This window comes from Pelophylax lessonae (genome assembly GCF_965119305.1).
Source record: "Pelophylax lessonae genome assembly, chromosome: 6".
Lineage (NCBI taxonomy): Eukaryota > Metazoa > Chordata > Amphibia > Anura > Ranidae > Pelophylax > Pelophylax lessonae.
This window is the reverse complement of record NC_138773.1, coordinates 125,740,398-125,759,927: the sequence shown is the minus strand read 5'-3', so window position 1 is coordinate 125,759,927 and position 19,530 is coordinate 125,740,398. Positions and strand designations below refer to the sequence as shown.

Sequence of the window (19,530 nt, the reverse complement as noted above, 5' to 3'; positions counted from 1 at the left end):
GTGATCAGCAATCCTTGGACAGGATGATTTGTCTAAGCTGTCTCACGAGGTCAGAGCTCTCGTGGTGGCTCCGGTCACCCGTTTTGAGCCAGGGCAGGTCCTCCCTGCTGCTGTTGTGGACGGTGATCACCATGGATGCCAGCCTGATGGGCTGGGGCGGGGTACTGGACACTTTGTGTCCAAGGAACGTGGTTGGCAGAGGAGTCGTCTCTACCAATCAATGTCCTGGAGCTCAGGGCGATAAAGCTCTGCCTGCTCCATTGGGCGCCTCGGTTACAGGGTCTCCCGGTTCAAGTTCAAACCAACAATGCTACGGCCGTGGCTTACATCAATCACCAAGGGGGCACCAAGAGTGCTCGGGTGGCCAAGGAAGTGGCCGAGATTCTGACCTGGGCCGAGGCGCACGTTCCGGCTTTTTCCATAGTTCACATCCCAGGGTTTGAGAACTGGCAGGCGGATTACCTGAGTCGTCAGACTCTGGATCAGGGGGAATGGTCCCTGCATCCGGAGGTCTTTCGCCTCCTATGTGCCCGATGGGGAACTGCGGAGGTGGATCTGTTTGCATCTTGTCTAAACAGAAAAGTAGAGCGGTTTGTGGCCAGGGCTCGAGATCCTCTGGCCGACTCTGTGGACGCACTGGTGGTGCCTTGGAGTCCTTATCAGCTGATCTATGCCTTTCCTCCGTTACAACTGTTGTCTCGGTTCCTCCACAGGTTGCCGGTGGAGACGGTGCAGGTGATCCTGGTAGCGCCAGACTGGCCTTGCCGGTCTTGGTATGCAGACATGGTGAGGATGGCCATCGAGCCTCCATGGCGGCTGCCTCTGAGAGAAGATCTGCTGTCTCAAGGACCGATCTTCCATCCTGCTTTACGATCGCTGGCTTTAATGGCCTGGCGGTTGAAGGCCAGGTGTTGAGAGACAGAGGTCTCTCTGAAGCTGTCATTCCTACCTTGAGAGCTAGGAAGTCGACTTGCAGAAAAAATTATCATCGTACCTGGAAGATGTATATTGCCTTGTGTGAGTCTCAAGGGCTGCATCCTCGTTCCTTTTCGGTGGCGAGGGTCTTGGCTTTCTTACAGAAAGATGTGGAGCAACGTTTTTGGCTTTGGGCATGATCAAAGGTCAGGTATCGGCCTTAGCCATTTTTATTTCCAACGTCCCTTGGCGACTAACTCCTTAATTTTCACCTTTATACAGGGGGTGCATCATCTGGCTCCGCCGAGGAGATCACCGTTACCTCCGTGGGATCTGAATTTGATATTTTCAAAAGGAGGCCGTTAAAGAATGGACAAAACCAGAGACCTTTCTCTGCCCTTGTCATCTCAGAAAGTTGCCTTTCTGGTGGCTATCACCTCTGCTCGCAGGGTCACAGTTAGCGACTCTGTCTTGCCGTTTCGCCTTATCTGGTCATTCATATGGATAAGGTTGTTCTACGACCTAACCAATCTTTTCTACCTAAGGTGGTGTCGTCCACCTCAATGAAGATGATGTTCGGGCGATCAGGGTTTACCTGTCGGCCACAAATTTTTTGCACGTCTGATTATCTATTTGTCCTTCCAGAAAGACCTTGTAAAAGTTTGGCGGCGTCTGCTGCAACCATATCAAAATGGATCAGACAGACTATTATTCAGGCCTATTCACTAAAGGGTCAGGTTCCTCCTTTCCCTGAAAAAGGGTGCATTCTACTAGAGTGCTGAGTGCCTCTTAGGCTTTTCGCCATCAGGCATCGGTGGCTCAGGTGTGTAAAGCGGCAACTTGGTCGTCTGTACACACTTTTACAAAATTCTACAAGATTGATTTGCTGGCATCCTTGGATGCTTCTTTTGGCCGCAAAGTTTTGCAGGCTGCTGTTTGCTGAAGAGACTGAATGTTCTGTTTCAGGGGTGAAGTTTTGTTTTGGGGTAAGCTCCTGTTGGTGTTGCTTGAGCTTCTGTTGCCCTGTTGGCTTCGTTTTTTAGCCTTGTTAAAACGTTAACAGTTGTTTTGGTTGCGTTCTTCCCATTCCTCATGCCTATACTGCTATGGGATATCCCATTAGTGAAGATACTTCCAGAGCTGCGTCTGTCAGAGGACGTAAGAGAAAATAGAATTTTTGTAAGAACTTAACCGTAAAATGATTTTCTCTGAGTCCTGACAGACGCAGCTCCCTCCCCTCTGTTTGGGGTTGGTTGTGTTCTCCTTCACTGCTTTGCTACGAAACTGATTCTATGAGCAGGTATGTCTGGGGTCATGTGGCTAAGACGGCCCCTAAAGGTGTGCCTAGTGAAAGCTTTCACTGCCTAGCTCCTGAATAGGGCGCACATAACCCTTTAGTGAAGATACTTCCAGAGCTGCGTCTGTCAGAGGACTCGGAGAAAATAACTTTTATGGTACGTTCTTACAAAAATTCTATATATTTTTTTTTTTAAATATTTAACCCCTTAATAATGGCATTGGTAAAAGTTCTGGTTAATTCTTTTAGCTTACTTATGTCCAAAATATTACTTAGAATATAGCTTACTCAGCTGCAACCTATTTCTCAGCATATTCCCAGAGGGGCTTAAGGTATCGAAACAGTCATGACCATTTAATGTGTTCTTGTTTCACTCCTCTCTGCAGGGTGCCAATGTAAATGTGTTTCGGGATGTCACATTCTACACATACTTTCTGCTGGTCCTGGTGGAGCTTATATTGTCTGCATTCCCTGACCAACCTCCTCTCTTTTCCGAAACAGTCAATGATCCTGTGAGTGATATAATTTCTGTTGCTATTTATCTTAAACTGGCAGCCTAATTTTAGCCTTTGTGTTTTCAACTGTGTTTTCAACTGTGAGGTACAACAGAATCTTTTACGATGACCATTTTATGTATGTTATCCATTTTACTATTTTCCTAAATAATTGTGTACTGATATTATCATTTCCAACTAATGAGGTTGTTTAAATCATTTGTGCACTTTGTGCAAGTCAGTGAAGTTCTAAACGCAATAATGGTAACCACGCATAGTGTGGCTAAATTGCTGGTCTGCGGACCAGGCTTCTAAAAAAGACTCTATCATATCTCCCCTTTATAGGGAATCGCCTATTTGAGTCTTTGTTGGATGAACTGATCAAAGGACTTACAGGTGGGAAGTATACTCTTCTTCTAGCCGCTAAGGGCAAGTCACAGCATAATAGCCGGGGGCCCTTATTTTTCAGCACACAGGCGGCCCCTTTGTGCCTTCGGCACACAGGAGAAAGGACCTAAGCCATTTAGGTCATCTTGGGGTTCCAAGAAGACGTGGTCAGGTATGCCGAGAACAGGTCCCTCCCAGATCTGCGGACAAATCTCAGTCTGCATGAAGCCCGTATCTGGGTTGGGGGGACATCTTCGTTTTCTGTCCGGAACCAGGGACCTCCTTGATTCTGGAAAAATGGGCCCACGAGCTGCTCAGATTGGGTTACAAGATCGAATTCAGGTCCCGACCATCGGACAGATTCTTTCCATCCAATCTACGCCTATCTTCAGATTGGTTAAGGGATCTACAAGAGGCGGTGCAAGATCTGCTGTAGCAAAGGGTGGTTGTACCAGTTCCCTCTCGGGAATGCTTTCAAGGGTCTTATTCAAACCTGTTTTAATGTTCCCAGAAAATAAGGGAAAGTGCATCCAATTCTGGACCTCAAGGCTCTGAATCGCTTTGTACGGGTACAGAGGTTTTGTATGGAGCCCATTCGCATGGTAGGGGGGTTCCTACACCAAGGGGACTTTTTGGCATCTATCGATAGAGGACACATTTGCACATCCCAATTTACTCTGGACACCAGCATTTACTTTGCTTCGCTGTAGGAGAGGAACATTATCAATTTGTGGCATTACCCTTTGGTCTCGCCTCCGTCCCCAAGGTCTTCACCAACGTGTTGGCTCTGGTATTACTGTGACAGCAGGGGATTGTGGTACTATGGTACCTGGAGATCTGATCTGTCAATCACTTTACGGACTCTGCAAGAGTTCAGTTGGACCATCAATTTCAGAAAATCTGCTCTGGTCCCAGCCTCCAAAATGGTTTATCTGGGACTTACTCTGGACTACTCCCCCCCCTCCCCCCCCCCCCCCCGGAAATGCTGCAAAAGTTGCAAAGGGCTATTCGGTTGCTGTTAACCAGCACTCTATCCTCATTGTGGACTTGCATGCGAGCTCTAGGCCTGATGGTGTCTACCTTCGGGGCGGTTCAGTTTGCTCAGTTCCATATGAGACCTCTGCAAAGGGGTATTCTTGTCAAGTGGAACAAGGCTCCAAAATCTTTGGACAATCCGATTTGGTTGAGTCAAAACGCAAGAAGTGCTCTTTTGTGGTGGCTCTGTTCCTTGGCCCTGCGTCAGGGCAAGCCCTTCCTTCCATTGTATTGGGCTTTGGTATCCTGTCCGGGGGGGAGTACTTGGAAACTTTTGATCAATATTCTGAAACTCCGAGCGATAAAGCTTTGCTTGAGTCACTGGACAAATCGTCTGCAGGGTTGTCCAGTTCGGATTCAATCAGACAATGCCACAGCCGTGGTTTACGTCAATCATCAAGGGGGCACCAAGAGTGTCCTGGCGGCCCAGGAAGTGGCTGAGATCCTAATATGGGCAGAAAAATTTGTTCCAGCCTTCTCTGCCATGCATATACCCTGAGTGGAGAACTGGCAGGTGGATTACTTGAGTCGTTAGGTGTTGGATCAGGAGGAATGGTCCCTGCACCCGGAGGTGTTTCACCTGTTGTGTGTCCGGTGGAGGACACCTGATGTAGACCTGTTAGTTTCTCGGCTCAACGAGAATGTACAGAGGTTTGTAGCCAGGTCTCTAGATCCTCTGCCCGATGCACTGGTGGCTACCTGGGGTCAGTATTGGCTGATCTATGCGTTTCTTCCGCTGAAACTTCTGCCGAGGCTTCTGTGCTGAATAGAGGTGGAAGGGATTCTGGTCATTCTGGGGGCCCCAGTCTCGCCTCGATATGCATATCTGGCTTTAACGGCGTGGCTGTTGAAAGCCAGGTATTGAAGGATGGGGATCTTCCGGTCTCAGTGATTCCTACACTGTTGAAGGCTAGAAAATCTACCTCCAGGAAGATTTATCATCGTACGTGGAAATCGTACATCTTATGGTGTGAATCGATTAAGATGCATCCACGCTTCTTTTCAGTGGCTAGGATATTGACTTTTCTCCAAAGAGGGGTTGAGCAGTGGTTGGGTACTATTAAAGGCCAGGTGCCGACTTTGGCGGTGTTTTTTCAGCACCCTTTAGCTACACATTCTTTGATTCACAATTTTATCCAGGGAGTTCGTCATGTGGCTCCTCTGATACGGTCCCCGTTACCTCTGCGGAATCTTAACTTGGTACTGTCTGTTCTTCAAAAACCTCCCTTTGATAACTTAGGGAGATTCCTCTGCTTACACTGTCACAGAAGGTAGCCTTTTTGGTGGCTATTACCCTGCAGAGTGTCTGAACTGGCGGTGCTATCCTGCCGTTCTCCTTCTTCTCTGGTGGTCCACAGAGATTAAGTGGTACTTGTACCTAATCAGTCGTTTCTTCCTAAGGTGGTTTCTGATTTCCATTGAATGGAGGCATTGTGCTGCCTTCACTCTGTCCTAAACCCATGCATCCCAATGAAATTGCCTTGCATTCTTTGGCTGTGGTACGGGTAATTGGGGTTTTCCTGGCGGTTACTGAGTCTTTCAGGAAATCAGACTCTCCTTTTGTCCTCACGATAGGACCTCGGAAGGGTTTGGCTGCATCTGCTGCGATCATATCCAGATGGATCAGGCAGACTGTGGTACAGGCGTATCCATTTAAGTGTCAGGTTCCATCTTTCCCTGTGAAAGCGCATTCTGCTAGGGTGCTGAGTGCCTCTTGGGCCTTTCGCCATCAGGCGTCAGAAATACAAGTTTGCAAGGCGGCAAGTTAATCGTCTGTGCACACGTTCACTAAATTCTACAAAGTAGACGTGTTGGCATCCTCTGATGCTTCTTTTGGCCGCAAGGTTTTGCAGGCTGCTGTTTTAAAATGGCAATCTTTTCTCTTGAGGGTGTGTTTTTTTTTCTAGGTGAGGTCCAGTTGTTCCTGGTTGAGTTTCGTGTTACCTGGTTGGTTAAGTTTGGCCTTTGGGGAATTAAGTTCTTTCTCTGTGTTGTTTTCCCACCCCTCATGCAAATACTGCTTTGGGACGTCCTAATGGTTAAAAATAATATGGAGCTGTGTCTGTCAATGAACGATAGAAAACTGGATTTTTGACTTACCATAAAATCCTTTTCTCGGAAGTTCATTGACAGACGCAGCACCCGCCCCTCTATTTCTGAGTGGGTTGGGTTTTTTTACTTCTGACACTGCTTGCAACAAAACTGAATCCTATAGCAGAGTGAGTGGGTGTATGCCTTTAAGAACTGCCCCATAGGAGTGGTAAAGTTTTTTTTTTTTTTTTTTTTTTCCCTGCCTAGTGTTCTACTCCTGTAGGGGGCAGCATAACCCATTGGTCAAGAAGAATATGGAGCTGCGTCTGTCAATGAACTTCAGAGAAAAGTATTTTACGGTTAGTCAAAAATCCAGTTTATTCTTACTGGCTTAAAATTGTGTCGTCCAATTTCTTTTTAATTCGTTGAACAAAGGAATTCCGATAATGTTGGGTTATACCGCTGTCTACAGGAACATTGGTTTTTTTGCAAGTGTCTTAAGAGTGTGCATTGTCAGCTCTGCTGAGAAATCTATCAATGCTTTGCTAGCCTTTTTTCTTTAATTTTTGTTTTTAAATGTCCTCTACCATTGACTTCAATCAAGATTCCGAACTACATCCTGCTTGAGCTAGTCTCTACATACTGTATAGCTATCCAGATTGGCCTTTCTACAGCCTGGCTGTGAAAAGTTGAATTTGAACATCGCTGGACTAGATGCGTGGGGCTAGCCGGTTTTGTGATCTTTGGACATTGGGCTCTGCATTGGACTCTTTCCAGACCTGAGTGTACTGGTAAATGTTAGAGATAGAAAACTTACCAGGTCCAGAGCTGTGGCATATCCTCAGTGTATGTCCCATCTCTGAAGACTCACTATGGCCATTGAGCTTTGAAGCAGTAGTAAACTCTCAATGAAGGCATTTGCCCATGACAAGCACTGTGAGGTCACTTACTCGTCACTATTTTTTATACTGTCCTTGCGCCCATTAGTAGAAATAGGCCAATGTTTAGTGACCTTACTGGCGCATGTGCGATTTTTTTTTTTTTTCTTTTTTTTTTTTTCTTTTTTTTTTTTTCTTTTTTTCTCCCCCTCATTCATGGCATGCTCAGTGTGCCGTCAGTCAATGCATCGTGTTTCCATGCCTCCGTCATCAGCACTGATGGCATTGCATTGCAATATCTGTGAGATTTCTGACCCGCTGAGGATTTCCTTAAACACCCCATGTAAATTGCAATGTCATATGGGTTATTGACATTGGCGCTGATCATCATCGGAGCGACCAGGTCAGTTTAACACTTCTCGGCTTTACGTTACCTTACAAAGCCCAAGTATACAACTACAAAACAAATTAAATAATCAAATCGTTATTCTACGTTCTTTGAATGTATAGTTATGTGACACACATTTAGGCTATGTTGTCAAAGTAGCCCAAAATGAAAACTGGGTTTGGCAACAGCCAATATGGCGCAGGCTTTGGCCAAGAACACAAAAAAGAAAGAAAGCAAAAAAACAATTGTGATAGAAGCTTTAGGGGGAAGTAACATTGTGATCTGTTTTATGAAGGGTTAGACTATTGGCCTTATGTTTATGGATGATTATCCCGCTGAGTTTACTACCGCTTTAAGCAACAGGGGCTACCTTAATATTAAAACAGTAAAAGCCTTTTGTTTTCCTGCCACTGCTAGTCTCAATGCATTAAGGATTAATGCTGAGGGACTGGGGAATGATGTAATCCACTGGGTTGAGTGTCTCATGCTCACGCTCCACACTCTTTCACCATTCAGTGCAGAAGAAGCACCATCTCGGCGCTGCTGCGCATCTTGTGTAATGCTGGTCCCTGGTTCTTTCCCAGTGCCCACCTACAGTGACTTGGTCAACTCCATCTGCCTGACCCTCATCTGCACTAGCTGCTTGGCTTTGTGAGTACTCAGGCCTAGTTGCAATACCACTACTTTGGTGTAACATGTCTGCACATAGACACAAAGGGGACAGTCTGCTGCTACAGGTGATCCCAGCCAATACACCCCTAATTGGTCTGGGGGGTGCCTTCTTGGTATTCTCAGAGGTAACTGGTGCATGTATTCCAGAAAGGGAGAAGGAATGTGTCAGACCTCTACAGAGAGACCCTTTTGTACTCCCAGTACAAGAATACTTGGAACACAGCAAGCTGGCAGAGGAAAGCATTTCTATTTAGGATATAGCCATTTTATAAAGAAAACCAACTGTAAGGCTTTGAGCAACTTTCCTTTTTGGTGCAGCTGGAAATGTTTAGCAGATTAAAAAAAAAAAAAAAAGTTTTTAATAAGGCTTGATATGACCTCTATAATAATTTGTTTGCGAAGAACAAGTCACACTTGCCACTGTGCATACTGCTTTGGGGCACTATAAATGGTGGTACACACTGTGGACCACATACCCTACAGTATGCTGCTGCTCCAGTGTGTGCCGTGAGTGCACAGTACCTCCCCCCCTCTGTGTTTTCAAAGACTTCTTGTCCCTCACTCCCTTAGTGAGTCATTCCTGAAGGTCCACATAGGGGACAATCTGGTTTTTGTTTCACTATTTCCAGGTGAATTCTGAATATCCTCATTCTAGCTTATCTGCTTGAGGACAAGGTACCATCTTAAGCCCCGTACACACGTAGCGATTGTCGGCCGTAAATATTCGGCCGACGACCGATCGGCCGATTGTAGGCTTGTTAGTATGATGCTTCCGACAGCCGACAGCGCATTTTCGGCCGAACAGAATCGGGTGTGCAGGCATTAAAATTTTTGTTGGCCAACACCAGAACGGCCGATTGTTTGCCAGTCAGTACAGAATTCGGCCGACAAACAGCCGATTAGCAAGACTGGGCATGCTCAGAGAAGAAAAAACACATGGAAAGTTAACCATCACATGACATCACTTCTGCAGTCGGCTGTTGTTGGCCGACAAAATTCATGTGCAGTCTTTTGCAGTTTTCAGACAACAAGACAGCACCGGACAAAAGACGGCCGATCGTTCGGCCGACATTCGGTACGTGTGTACGGGGCTTTACTCTGTCAGAGTGTACTAGATCGGTTAGTGCTTTATGGGCTTTTCAGCATTGGGCATCTGTTTCTCAGATTTGGAAGGCTGACATCTAATCTTATGTTAACACAGTTGTAGCAGGTGAATGTTTAGGCCTTATTTGATTCCAACTTCAGTTGTAAGGGCCTTCACGTCACTCTGTGAAATTTATTGAGCCCTGTTGTTTTAAACTGTTTACAAAGTTTTTGCCAATGTCCAACCTTCTGATGGTAGCGACATATAAACCATGGTCGATGTCTTCCTGTCTTTTACAACATGATATGGCATTACCTGGCAAGATAACATTTCCATATTCTTTTTTTGTCCATCTGTTTTTCGTATGATCTGGTGAAAGCAATCAGGATCTACAGTACATGAATTACGTTTTTGCTCTGCATGATTTCTATTTGCCATGTGTCAAACCCAAAGGCCTTCCTAGCAGCTCTATCTTCCATTGCTATTACATGGTGGATTCGCCTGACAGTTTCTTATATCTATCTAAGGTGTCATATGCCTGTCACTGCTCTTTTTATTAGAGCAGTAGGAATATTTTGGACTGTTTACCATTAGGCTTCTGCTTCTCAGGTGTTCACACATTCAAAAAGTATTGTAATTTGGATGTGGTGGTTTCAGCCAAAACTTCCACTGAGCATGTTTGCTGTGTCATCTGCCAGACCTACACTGCTTGGCAGTTGCCTGTGAGGCGAGACCCTTATTTGGGTCTGTTGTTGGAAATTCCAATGCTCTACCCTGTACCCCAGTGATTGTTTGTTGTGATTGCTCTTCATAAAATACTTTTCTGCAGTAGTTTAATGGGGACTCTTTTACATAATTGTCAAGATGCCTGTTTTTAACAGTTTTTTTCTGAATCTAACTTTTAACTGCTAGCCATGCATGAGGCTTGGTGGCTGTTTAGGAGGGAATAGCCCAGAGGGGGAGCCAAGACTTCTGCTTTCTTAGAGTACAACCTCCTAGTGGCATGGGCATATTCCAGTGGACTACTGTTCCTCACACGAACTACTGAAGAAAAATAATTTAGCAGAACAAATAGAAATCTTTTATTTTTTAATTTTTTTTTATGCAAAAAAATATATTTTGGTAATACTGACCTGCCCTAATATCTCTTGTGAACTGTAAAATTTGATGATCGAGGCGGTTTTGTATTTTGATGACTCTATGCTGAGATAGATATTTACGTTTTTTTTTTTTTTTTTTTTTTTAATTTTTTAAATGGATAATTTGTCTTATGAGTTCTCATCAGTAATGGGATGTAAGGCGTTGTGCAGTAAATGTAAAAAATTAAGTCACAGCGGTAAAATTTTGTCTTTGCAAGTGTTGATGGTCTATCTTTTTAAAATAATCCCAAAAAGGAAGTCCGTTTTGAAACGATAGGTTGTCTCGCAGGGAAACATTAATATGCTTTGAAAGTCATACAGAGGAAAAATGTTAAATAGCTTTGTGTATGTTATATTCGTGTTTCAGGAGACTTTTTCCATAGTTTTAAAGTAAAATAGTATTGCATTAAGGCTAATAATGATTTTTATTCTCTTCCTAGAATCCCTGTCCAGAGTTAAGTGCTTCTTTTCTCTCCAAGATTACGTTCTGGTGGATGAGTGGGTGGGTAGAATCAAAGCATAGCTTATATGTTGTCAAACTGTTTCCACACATTGTTTAACCCTTATTATATGTGATTTTACACAAACTATAAAACATTATTCTTTTCATAATTGTTAGTGCTGTGAATTTTTACAATATACACTGATAAGAAGTGTAAGTATATATACAGTGGGGATCGAAAGTTTGGGCACCCCAGGTAAAAATTTGTATTAATGTGCATAAAGAAGCCAAGGAAAGATGCAAAAATCTCCAAAAGGCCTCAAATTACAGATTAGACATTCTTATACTATGTCAACAAACGTTAGATTTTATTTCCATCATAGACACTTTCAAAATTACAGAAAACAAAAAAATGACGTCTGCAAAAGTTTGGGCACCCTGCAGAATTTAAAGCATGCACTGCCACCTTTACAAGGCAGAGAGCTGCCAGTGTCATGGATTGTTCTCAATCATCGTCTGGGAAGACCAGGTGATGTCAATCTCAAAGGTTTTAAATTGCCAGACTCATCTGACCTTGCCCCAACAATCAGCACCATAGGATCTTCTAAGCAGTTGTCTAGAAAACTGAAACTGAAAATAGTTGACGCTCACAAAGCTGGAGAAGGCTATAAGAAGATAGCAAAGCATTTTCACATGTCAATATCTGTTCCTCTGTTCAGAATGTAATTAAGAAATGGCAGTCATCAGGAACAGTGGAAGTTAAAGCAAGATCTGGAAGACCAAGAAAAATATCAGACAGAACAGCTCTCAGGATTGTGAGAAAAACAATTCAAAACCCACGTTTGACTGCACGATCCCTCCAGAAAGATCTGGCAGACACTGGAGTTGTGGTAAACTATTCCACTATAAAGAGATACTTGTACAAATATGGTCTTCATGGAAGAGTCATCAGAAGAAAACCTCTTCTACGTCCTCACCACAAAAATCAGTGTTTGAACTTTGCAAATGAATATATAGACAAGCCTGATGCATTTTGGAAACAAGTTCTGTGGACCGATGAGGTTAAAATTGAACTTTTTGGCCGAAATGAGCAAAGGTACGTTTGGAGAAGAAGGGGCACAGAATTTAATGAAAAGAACCTCTGTCCAAATGTTAAGCATAGGGGTGGATCAATCATGCTTTGGGGTTGTATTGCAGCCAGTGGCACAGGGAACCTCTCACGAGTAGAAGGAAAAATAGATTCAATAAAATTTCAGCAAATTTTGGATGGTAACTTGATGCCATCTGTGAAAAAGCTGAAGTTAAAGAGAGGATGGCTTCTACAAATGGATAATGATCCTAAACACACCTCGAAATCCACGCGGGATTACATCAAGAGGCGTAAACTGAAGGTTTTGCCATGGCCTTCACAATCTCCTGACCTCAACATAATTGAAAATCTCTGGATAGACCTTAAAAGAGCAGTGCATGACAGACAGCCCAGAAATCTCAAAGAACTGGAAGACTTTTGTAAGGTTGAATGGGCAAAGATACCTCAAACAAGAATTGAAAGACTCTTGGCTGGCTACAAAAAGCGTTTACAAGCTGTGATAATTGCCAAATGGGGCAGTACAAGATATTAACTCTGCAGGGTGCCCAAACTTTTGCAGGCACCATTTTTTTGTTTTCTGTTATTTTGAAAGTGTAAATGATGGAAATAAAATCTAACTTTTGTTAACATATTATAAGAATGTCTAATCTGTAATTTGATGCCTTTTGGAGATTTTTCCATCTTTCCTTGGCTTCTTTATGCACATTAATACAAATTTTTGCCTTGGGTGGCCAAACTTTCGATCCCCACTGTGTGTGTATGTATGTAATATATATGTATGTGTGTGTATATATACACATGCACACTATATAACCAAAAGTTTTGGGACGCCCGCCTTAACATGCACATGATCTTTATTGGCATCCCAGTCTTAGTCCGTAGGGTTCAATATTGAGTTTGCACCTATAAAAGCTTAAACTCTTCAGGAAAGTCTGTCCACGAGGTTTAGGAGTGGATCTATGGGAATGTTTGACCATTCTTCCAGAAGCGCATTTGTGAGGTCAGGCACCGATGTGGATGAGAAGGCCTAGCTTGCAGTCTCTGCTCGAATTAATCCCAATTATGTTTTCGGGTTGAGGTCAGGCCTCAGCCCTGGAAGAATGGCCAAACTCTTCAACCTTGTGGACAGCCTTCCCAGAAGAGTTGAAGCTGTTATAGCTGCAAAGGGTGGGCCAACTCAATATTGAGCCCTACCGACTGAGATTGGGATAACTCAAAAGTTCATTGTAATGGCAGGCGTCCCAATACTTTTGGTAATATTGTACTGTATGTGTTTGTACTGTATGTGTTTGTACTGTATGTGCTTGTACTGTATGTGCTTGTACTGTATGTGCTTGTACTGTATGTGCTTGTATATGCAGTATTTATATATGCAGTATCTCACAAAATTGAGTACAGCCCTCACATTTTTGTAAATATTTTATTATATCTTTTTATGTGACAACACTGAAGAAATGACACTTTGCTAAAGTAGTGAGTGTACAGCTTGTAAAACAGTGTAATTTTGCTGTCCCCTCAAAATAACTCAACACACAGCCATTAATGTCTAAACCGCTGGCAACAAAAGGGAGTACACCCCTAAGTGAAAATGTCCAAATTTGGACCAATGTGTCAATATTTTGTGTGGCCACCATTATTTTACAGCACTGCCTTAACCCTCTTGGGCATGGAGTTCACCAGAGCTTCACAGGTTGCCACTGAAGTCCTCTTATACTTCACCATGACAACATCACAGAGCTGGTGGATGTTAGAGACCTTGCACTCCTCCACCTTCCGTATGAGGATGCTCAATAGTGTTTAAGTCTGGAGACATGCTTGTCCAGTCCATCACCTTTACCCTCAGCTTCTTTAGCAAGGCAGTGGTCATCTTGGAGGTAGGTTTGGGGTCGTTATGTTGGAATACTGCCCTGCGGCCCAGTTGCTGAAGAGAGGGGATCATGCTCTGTTTCAGTATGTCACAATACATGTTGGCATTCATGGTCCCTCAATGAACTGTAGCTCCCCAGTGTCGGCAGCACTCATACAGCCTCAGACAATAATGACACTACCACCTCCATGCTTGACTGTAGGCAAGACACACTTGTCTTTGTACTCCTCTGGTGGTTGCCACCACACACGCTTGACACCATCTGAACCAAATAAGTTTATCTTTGTCTCATCAGACCACAGGACATGGTTCCAGTAATCCATGTCCTTAGTCTGCTTGTCTTCAGCAAACTGTTTGCGGTCGGTCTTGTGCATCATCTTTAGAAGAGACTTCCTTCTGGGACAACAGCCATGCAGACCAATTTGATGCAGTGTGCGGCCCCTTCAACCTCTGCAGCAATGCATGCAGCACTCCTAAGTCTATTTCCCGAAGACAACCTGTGGATATGACACTGAGCACGTGCACTCAACTTCTTTGGTCAACCATGGCGAGGCCTGTTCTGAGTGGGACCTGTCCTGTTAAACCGCTGTATGGTCTTGGCCACCGTGCTGCAGCTCAGTTTCAGGATCTTGGCAATCTTCTATAGCCTAGGCCCCGGGTTCTCAATAGGCGGACTCCGGGCTGCGCCTGGACTCAGACGTGCTTGGATCTGGACTGCGGCGGTCTGTGCTGAAGCTGCCTATTCCTTTTATCACTGGTTGCTAGATCACCTGCCGCCCGACATCTAGCAACCAGTGACGTCACAAGCCCGCTGCCCAGCATTCACAGTGGAGGAGGAACTTATTCCTCCTTGCGCCTAAGCACCCCCGCCGCGCTGCATTCCGGGAGTTGTAGTCCCCCCCCCCCCGTAGTAGTCTGTGGACACATGGAGCTGAGGGAAGCCGGGCTTCGGCGGCAGGCGGTGAAGAGACATCTACTCTGGACCGCCATCAGGGGGGTACAGCCAGTACTCCTGTATGGGGCCCGGACAGCAGGAAGATCAGTAGGATGACAGCATACCTCCCAACCTGGGCAGGACTGTCCCGCCGTACAGAGGTTTTGTCCGGCATAATTCTGGTGATAAATGTTACCTTCTAGCTCAGAAGGACCTGCAGCAGTGGAAACATTTAGAACATCCAGGGATGGGCTAACAAACCAGCTGGGTGTGCACTGTGCAGCCACAATGAGAGACTGCCCCTGTCAGATTCAAGCTGTGATGTCGGAAATGGGCGGATCCCGCCCAAAGGTATTTTAGAAAGGTAATCATGTGGAAGATGGGGGACCTTTTGGGAAGATGAGGGCAGAGGAGAGGTGTGTTGCAGAGATTGTGGCAGCTGGGAAGAGGTGCAGTACAGAGGCATTTACGTACATTCGCTACTATGGACAGCTTGGTATGCAGTACTCCCGATTTTTTAACATTGACCTCAATGAGAAATCTTGGTCAGCTTGGTATATCACTACTCCCAGTTTTTAACATTGACCTCAATGGTTAATCTTTTGACGGTCACTTTTCCAGACCTCGGACTGAATGGAAAATTGGTAAGTGTACCTTTTCAATTTTATATTTGAGTACCCCTGGCCAAGGCCATCTATATGTAGGGCAACAATAATTTTTTTCAGATCCTCAGAGTTCTTTGCGATGAGGTGCCATATTGAACTTCCAGTGACCAGTAGTGTGAGAGCGATAACACCAAATTTCACATACCTGCTCCCCATTCACACCTGTGACCTTGTAACACAAATGAGTCACCTGACACCGGGGAGGGAAAATGGCTTGTTGGGCCCAATTTGGAAATTTTCACTTAAGGGTGTACTCACTTTTGTTGCCAGCGGTTTAGACACTGACTGTGTGTTAAATTATTTTGAGGGGACAGCAAATTGACACGGTTACAGTATATAAGCTGTACACTCGCTACTTTACATTGTAGCAAAGTGTCATTTCTTCAGTGTTGTCACATGAAAGATATAATAAAATATTTACAAAAATGTGAGGGGTGTACTCACTTTTGTGAGATATTGTATATATATCCTATGAAAACCAATACAGCCACCACATTCAATGACTGGTAAGGTACAATACATTTTTGTTTTGTGTTTAATAGCACTTTTAAGTGAATAACATTGATTATCTTGTTACAATGGCATCTTAAAGTCAGTGGTATATAATAGACAGCAAGTGAACATGTTGTCCCTGAAGAAAAAATGAGCATGTTATATTGTTGTGTATGTTGACCAGTCCGCTGCTATGCAACAAGGTGCCCATGCTCACCCATGTCCACAGCCAAAAGCGCCTATAATGGGCACGTGAGCATCACAACTGCTCCAAGGAGCAATGGTAAAAAGTTGCCTGGTCTGGTGAATGGAGTTTTCATTTGAATCATGTGGATGGCCGGGTGCGCATGTGCGTCACTTACATGGAGAAAAGCTGGCACCAAGATGTCGTATGGGAAAAAGGCAAGCTGGTGGAGGCAGTGTGATGCTTTGGGCTATGTTCTGCTAGGAAATCTTGGGTCCTGCTATTGTTGCGGATGTTACTTTGACACATAGCACCTACCTAAATGTCACACCCCTTCATGAAAAACTGTGTTCCCTGATGGCATTGGCCTCTTTCAGCAGTGTAATGCACCCTTCAACACTGCAAAAATGAATCAAGAAAGGTTTGTGGAATACAATGCATTTCTCTAGATCTCAATTTAATTAAAGTGATTGTTGAGGTTTGCTTTTTTTTTTTTAAATAACAAACATTTCTCTGTCGCTCATTGACAGACGTAGTCCTCTTTGATTAATATCAAATTGGGTTATACTGCCCTCTACAGGAGTAGGACACTAGGCAGAAGAAAACGTTCTGGCCCCACCTTAGGGGCAGTCCCAGAGGGTATATCCTCTTCCTCTCTGCTACAGGAAATCAGTTTTTTTCTGTCTAGTCGGGAGTAAGGACCTAAGTTCCTTGCTGGAATCTTTGGTCCTGGCAAGATTTCTTTTAGAAATTTTTTTTCTTTTTTAGGTAGCTTTTTTCTCCAGTTTTCCTGTGAGATCTTCAAGCAAATCACGCCAGATCTGGGCGACGGGAATGGATGTTGAGATCCAGTGGTCACCCCAGCCGGCCTACGAGCGCGTGCAGGCCATAGCTCCGCGCTGGGTCGGCTGCGACACATTCAAGCAAGTATGCTAGAGCCGGGCGACGGGCTGGATGTTGAGATCCAGTGGTCACCCCGGTTCAGCCTACAAGTGCGTGCAGGCCATAGCTCCGCGCTGGGTCGGCTGCGACATAGTCCCACTGGACGGGGACTGACCCTGCGAGTTAAACGTCTCGCCTGGGCGCCAATGACCAGCAGAGTCACGGCGTCCATATTGGTCGACAGCCCCCCACCTCGTGGAGAGGGGTTCTGTTAAGAGGGGGTGCCCGTCAGTTCTGGTATGGTGAGTAGATATTCCCCCTTCCCCCCCTGTCGGGTTTTTGGGATACGGGCCCCTCTGTGGATGGTCGGACCTTTTTTTTTTTTTTTTTTTTTTTTGATATTAAGGTTCCCCCTCTATCCTATGACATGTTCACAAATCTCCCTGTGATAGTGTGACTTGGTTTGGGAGCTGATGTTCCAGCAGCCTTGGTTTGGGAGCTGACGTTCCAGCAGCCTTGGTTTGGGAGCTGACGTTCCAGCAGCCTTGGTTTGGGAGCTGACGTTCCAGCAGCCTTGGTTTGGGAGCTGACGTTCCAGCAGCCTTGGTTTGGGAGCTGACGTTCCAGCAGCCTTGGTTTGGGAGCTGACGTTCCAGCAGCCTTGGTTTGGGAGCTGACGTTCCAGCAGCCTTGGTTTGGGAGCTGACGTTCCAGCAGCCTTGGTTTGGGAGCTGACGTTCCAGCAGCCTTGGTTTGGGAGCTGACGTTCCAGCAGCCTTGGTTTGGGAGCTGACGTTCCAGCAGCCTTGGTTTGGGAGCTGACGTTCCAGCAGCCTTGGTTTGGGAGCTGACGTTCCAGCAGCCTTGGTTTGGGAGCTGACACTCCAGCAGGCTTGGTTTGGGAGCTGATGTTCCAGCAGGCTTGGTTTGGGAGCTGACACTCCAGCAGGCTTGGTTTGGGAGCTGATGTTCCAGCAGGCTTGGTTTGGGAGCTGACACTCCAGCAGGCTTGGTTCGGCTGACTATTTGAAACATAGAATACTGGCATTTAGGTAAGGGGCAAGCACCTACCTTATACAGAGGGATGCAGAGGCTATCGCCATCCTTCCGCAGGCCGCAATTACAGGCCGCCGCCAGCCTTTCATAAGCCGTCATCAGGCCGCCGCTAATCCTCCGGAGGAGCCACACAAAGATCGGCAGTCCGCCGCCATCTTGCTGTAGACAGCACGCCACAGACTGCATTGTCTACAGAGGCCGCCCTGCAGGTCACGCAGGCCGCCATTTTGCCGTAGCCTGGTGTCTTTTGCATGGGGGCAGCCATGTTTGATGTACCCAGCTACCTCGAGGAGTAGCTGGGAGCGCCGGAAGGCGTGTAAAGGGGGCGGAGCCACTTCCTTTACCCGGGAAAGCTATCACAGGACTTCCTAGTCTGCATAGGACAACGCTGACAGCAGTTTGGTAGAAAATTCTCTGCATCAGGTGGTGTGCCTTGGGGTATCTCTCTCTCTCTGTGGGGGTCCAAAGCAGGTACGCTGAGGGGCGCTATTGCGTTGGGGGATTACAGATAAAAAAAAAAAAAAGTAGTTTTATTTTTCAAAATTTTTATAGCAAAGTGTCCTGGATTAACATGGACCCTGCCACACATGTATCTCCACCTGATCCCCTCGAGGTGGCTGCAGGACCCTCCAGTTCCACACTTACTATTGATGCATTATCAGCGGTTTTGGAGTCTTTTGTATCCCGGGTGGAAGTGGCCTGTCAGGGACAGGGTGCAAGGAAGCGACCCCCGCCTACCCCTATTTCATCTGAAACTTCAGATTCAGAGTCTGAGCCTGTCACTGCAGGTGCAGGTCCCTCATCTGGGGCTGGTGTCTCGGGTACTGTCTCCTCAGACAGTGAGGAGGATGTTTCGGCATCCACCATAGCCCAAGAGGAAGCGTTGGTGAACGCACTAATTGTATCTGTCCGGGAAACCTTAAGACTTCAGGTTACACCGTCGGAAGTAGCTTAGACTGAGATCCCTTTTGGTACTAATAAACGGACCAAAATAGCGAAAGTATTTCCCTTGCCCAAATGTTTTGGTAATGTAATTAAGGAAGAATGGGGTCATCCTAAACGAACCCCTGCTATTTCCAAACGCATTATTAGGCGTTATCCGTTCGAGGAATCCCTCCTCAAGAAACGGACAGTACCACCTGTGGTGGATTCACCAATTTCCAGATTGAACAAATCTACGGTTATCCCATTGGAGGACGCCCCGTCCTTTAAGGATCCAGTGGATCGTAAGGTGGAAGCGATGTCTCGTGCCATCTTTTCCCTGATTGGGTCAGCTTTAGACCAGTGATTGCAATTGGTTTTGTTTCACAAACATTGACAGAATGGAGGGAGAAGCATCCCCCAGGCGGTATCAGATCTGCTGGAGCAGATGATACAAGGGCTACAGTTTGTCTGTGACGCTGCTCTAGACGCCACTCCATTGTTGGGGCGGGCTTCAATTTCAGCAGTGGTCCTCAGGCGTACAGTGTTGGTCGGCGGACCAAGGTTCCAAAAAAGCTTTGGCTAATCTCCCCTTTCAGGGGGAGCGCCTATTTGGGGCCAACTTAGATAAGATTATCAAGGATCTCACTGGAGGCAAGAGCACTTTTTTGCCACAA

General features: G+C 45.5%; 1 protein-coding gene across 2 annotated transcripts in view; it reads left to right on the top strand.

The window, feature by feature from the left end:
- Window positions 1-19,530, top strand: part of ABCC1 (ATP binding cassette subfamily C member 1 (ABCC1 blood group)) — an 891,484-nt gene that overhangs the window by 118,325 nt on the left and 753,629 nt on the right. For both annotated transcript variants that reach the window (XM_082260033.1, XM_082260032.1), the window contains exons 5-6: window positions 2,599-2,724; window positions 10,761-10,822. In XM_082260033.1, the coding sequence (XP_082116159.1) occupies window positions 2,599-2,724; window positions 10,761-10,822 (188 nt within the window). The remainder of the gene's footprint in view (window positions 1-2,598; window positions 2,725-10,760; window positions 10,823-19,530) is intronic.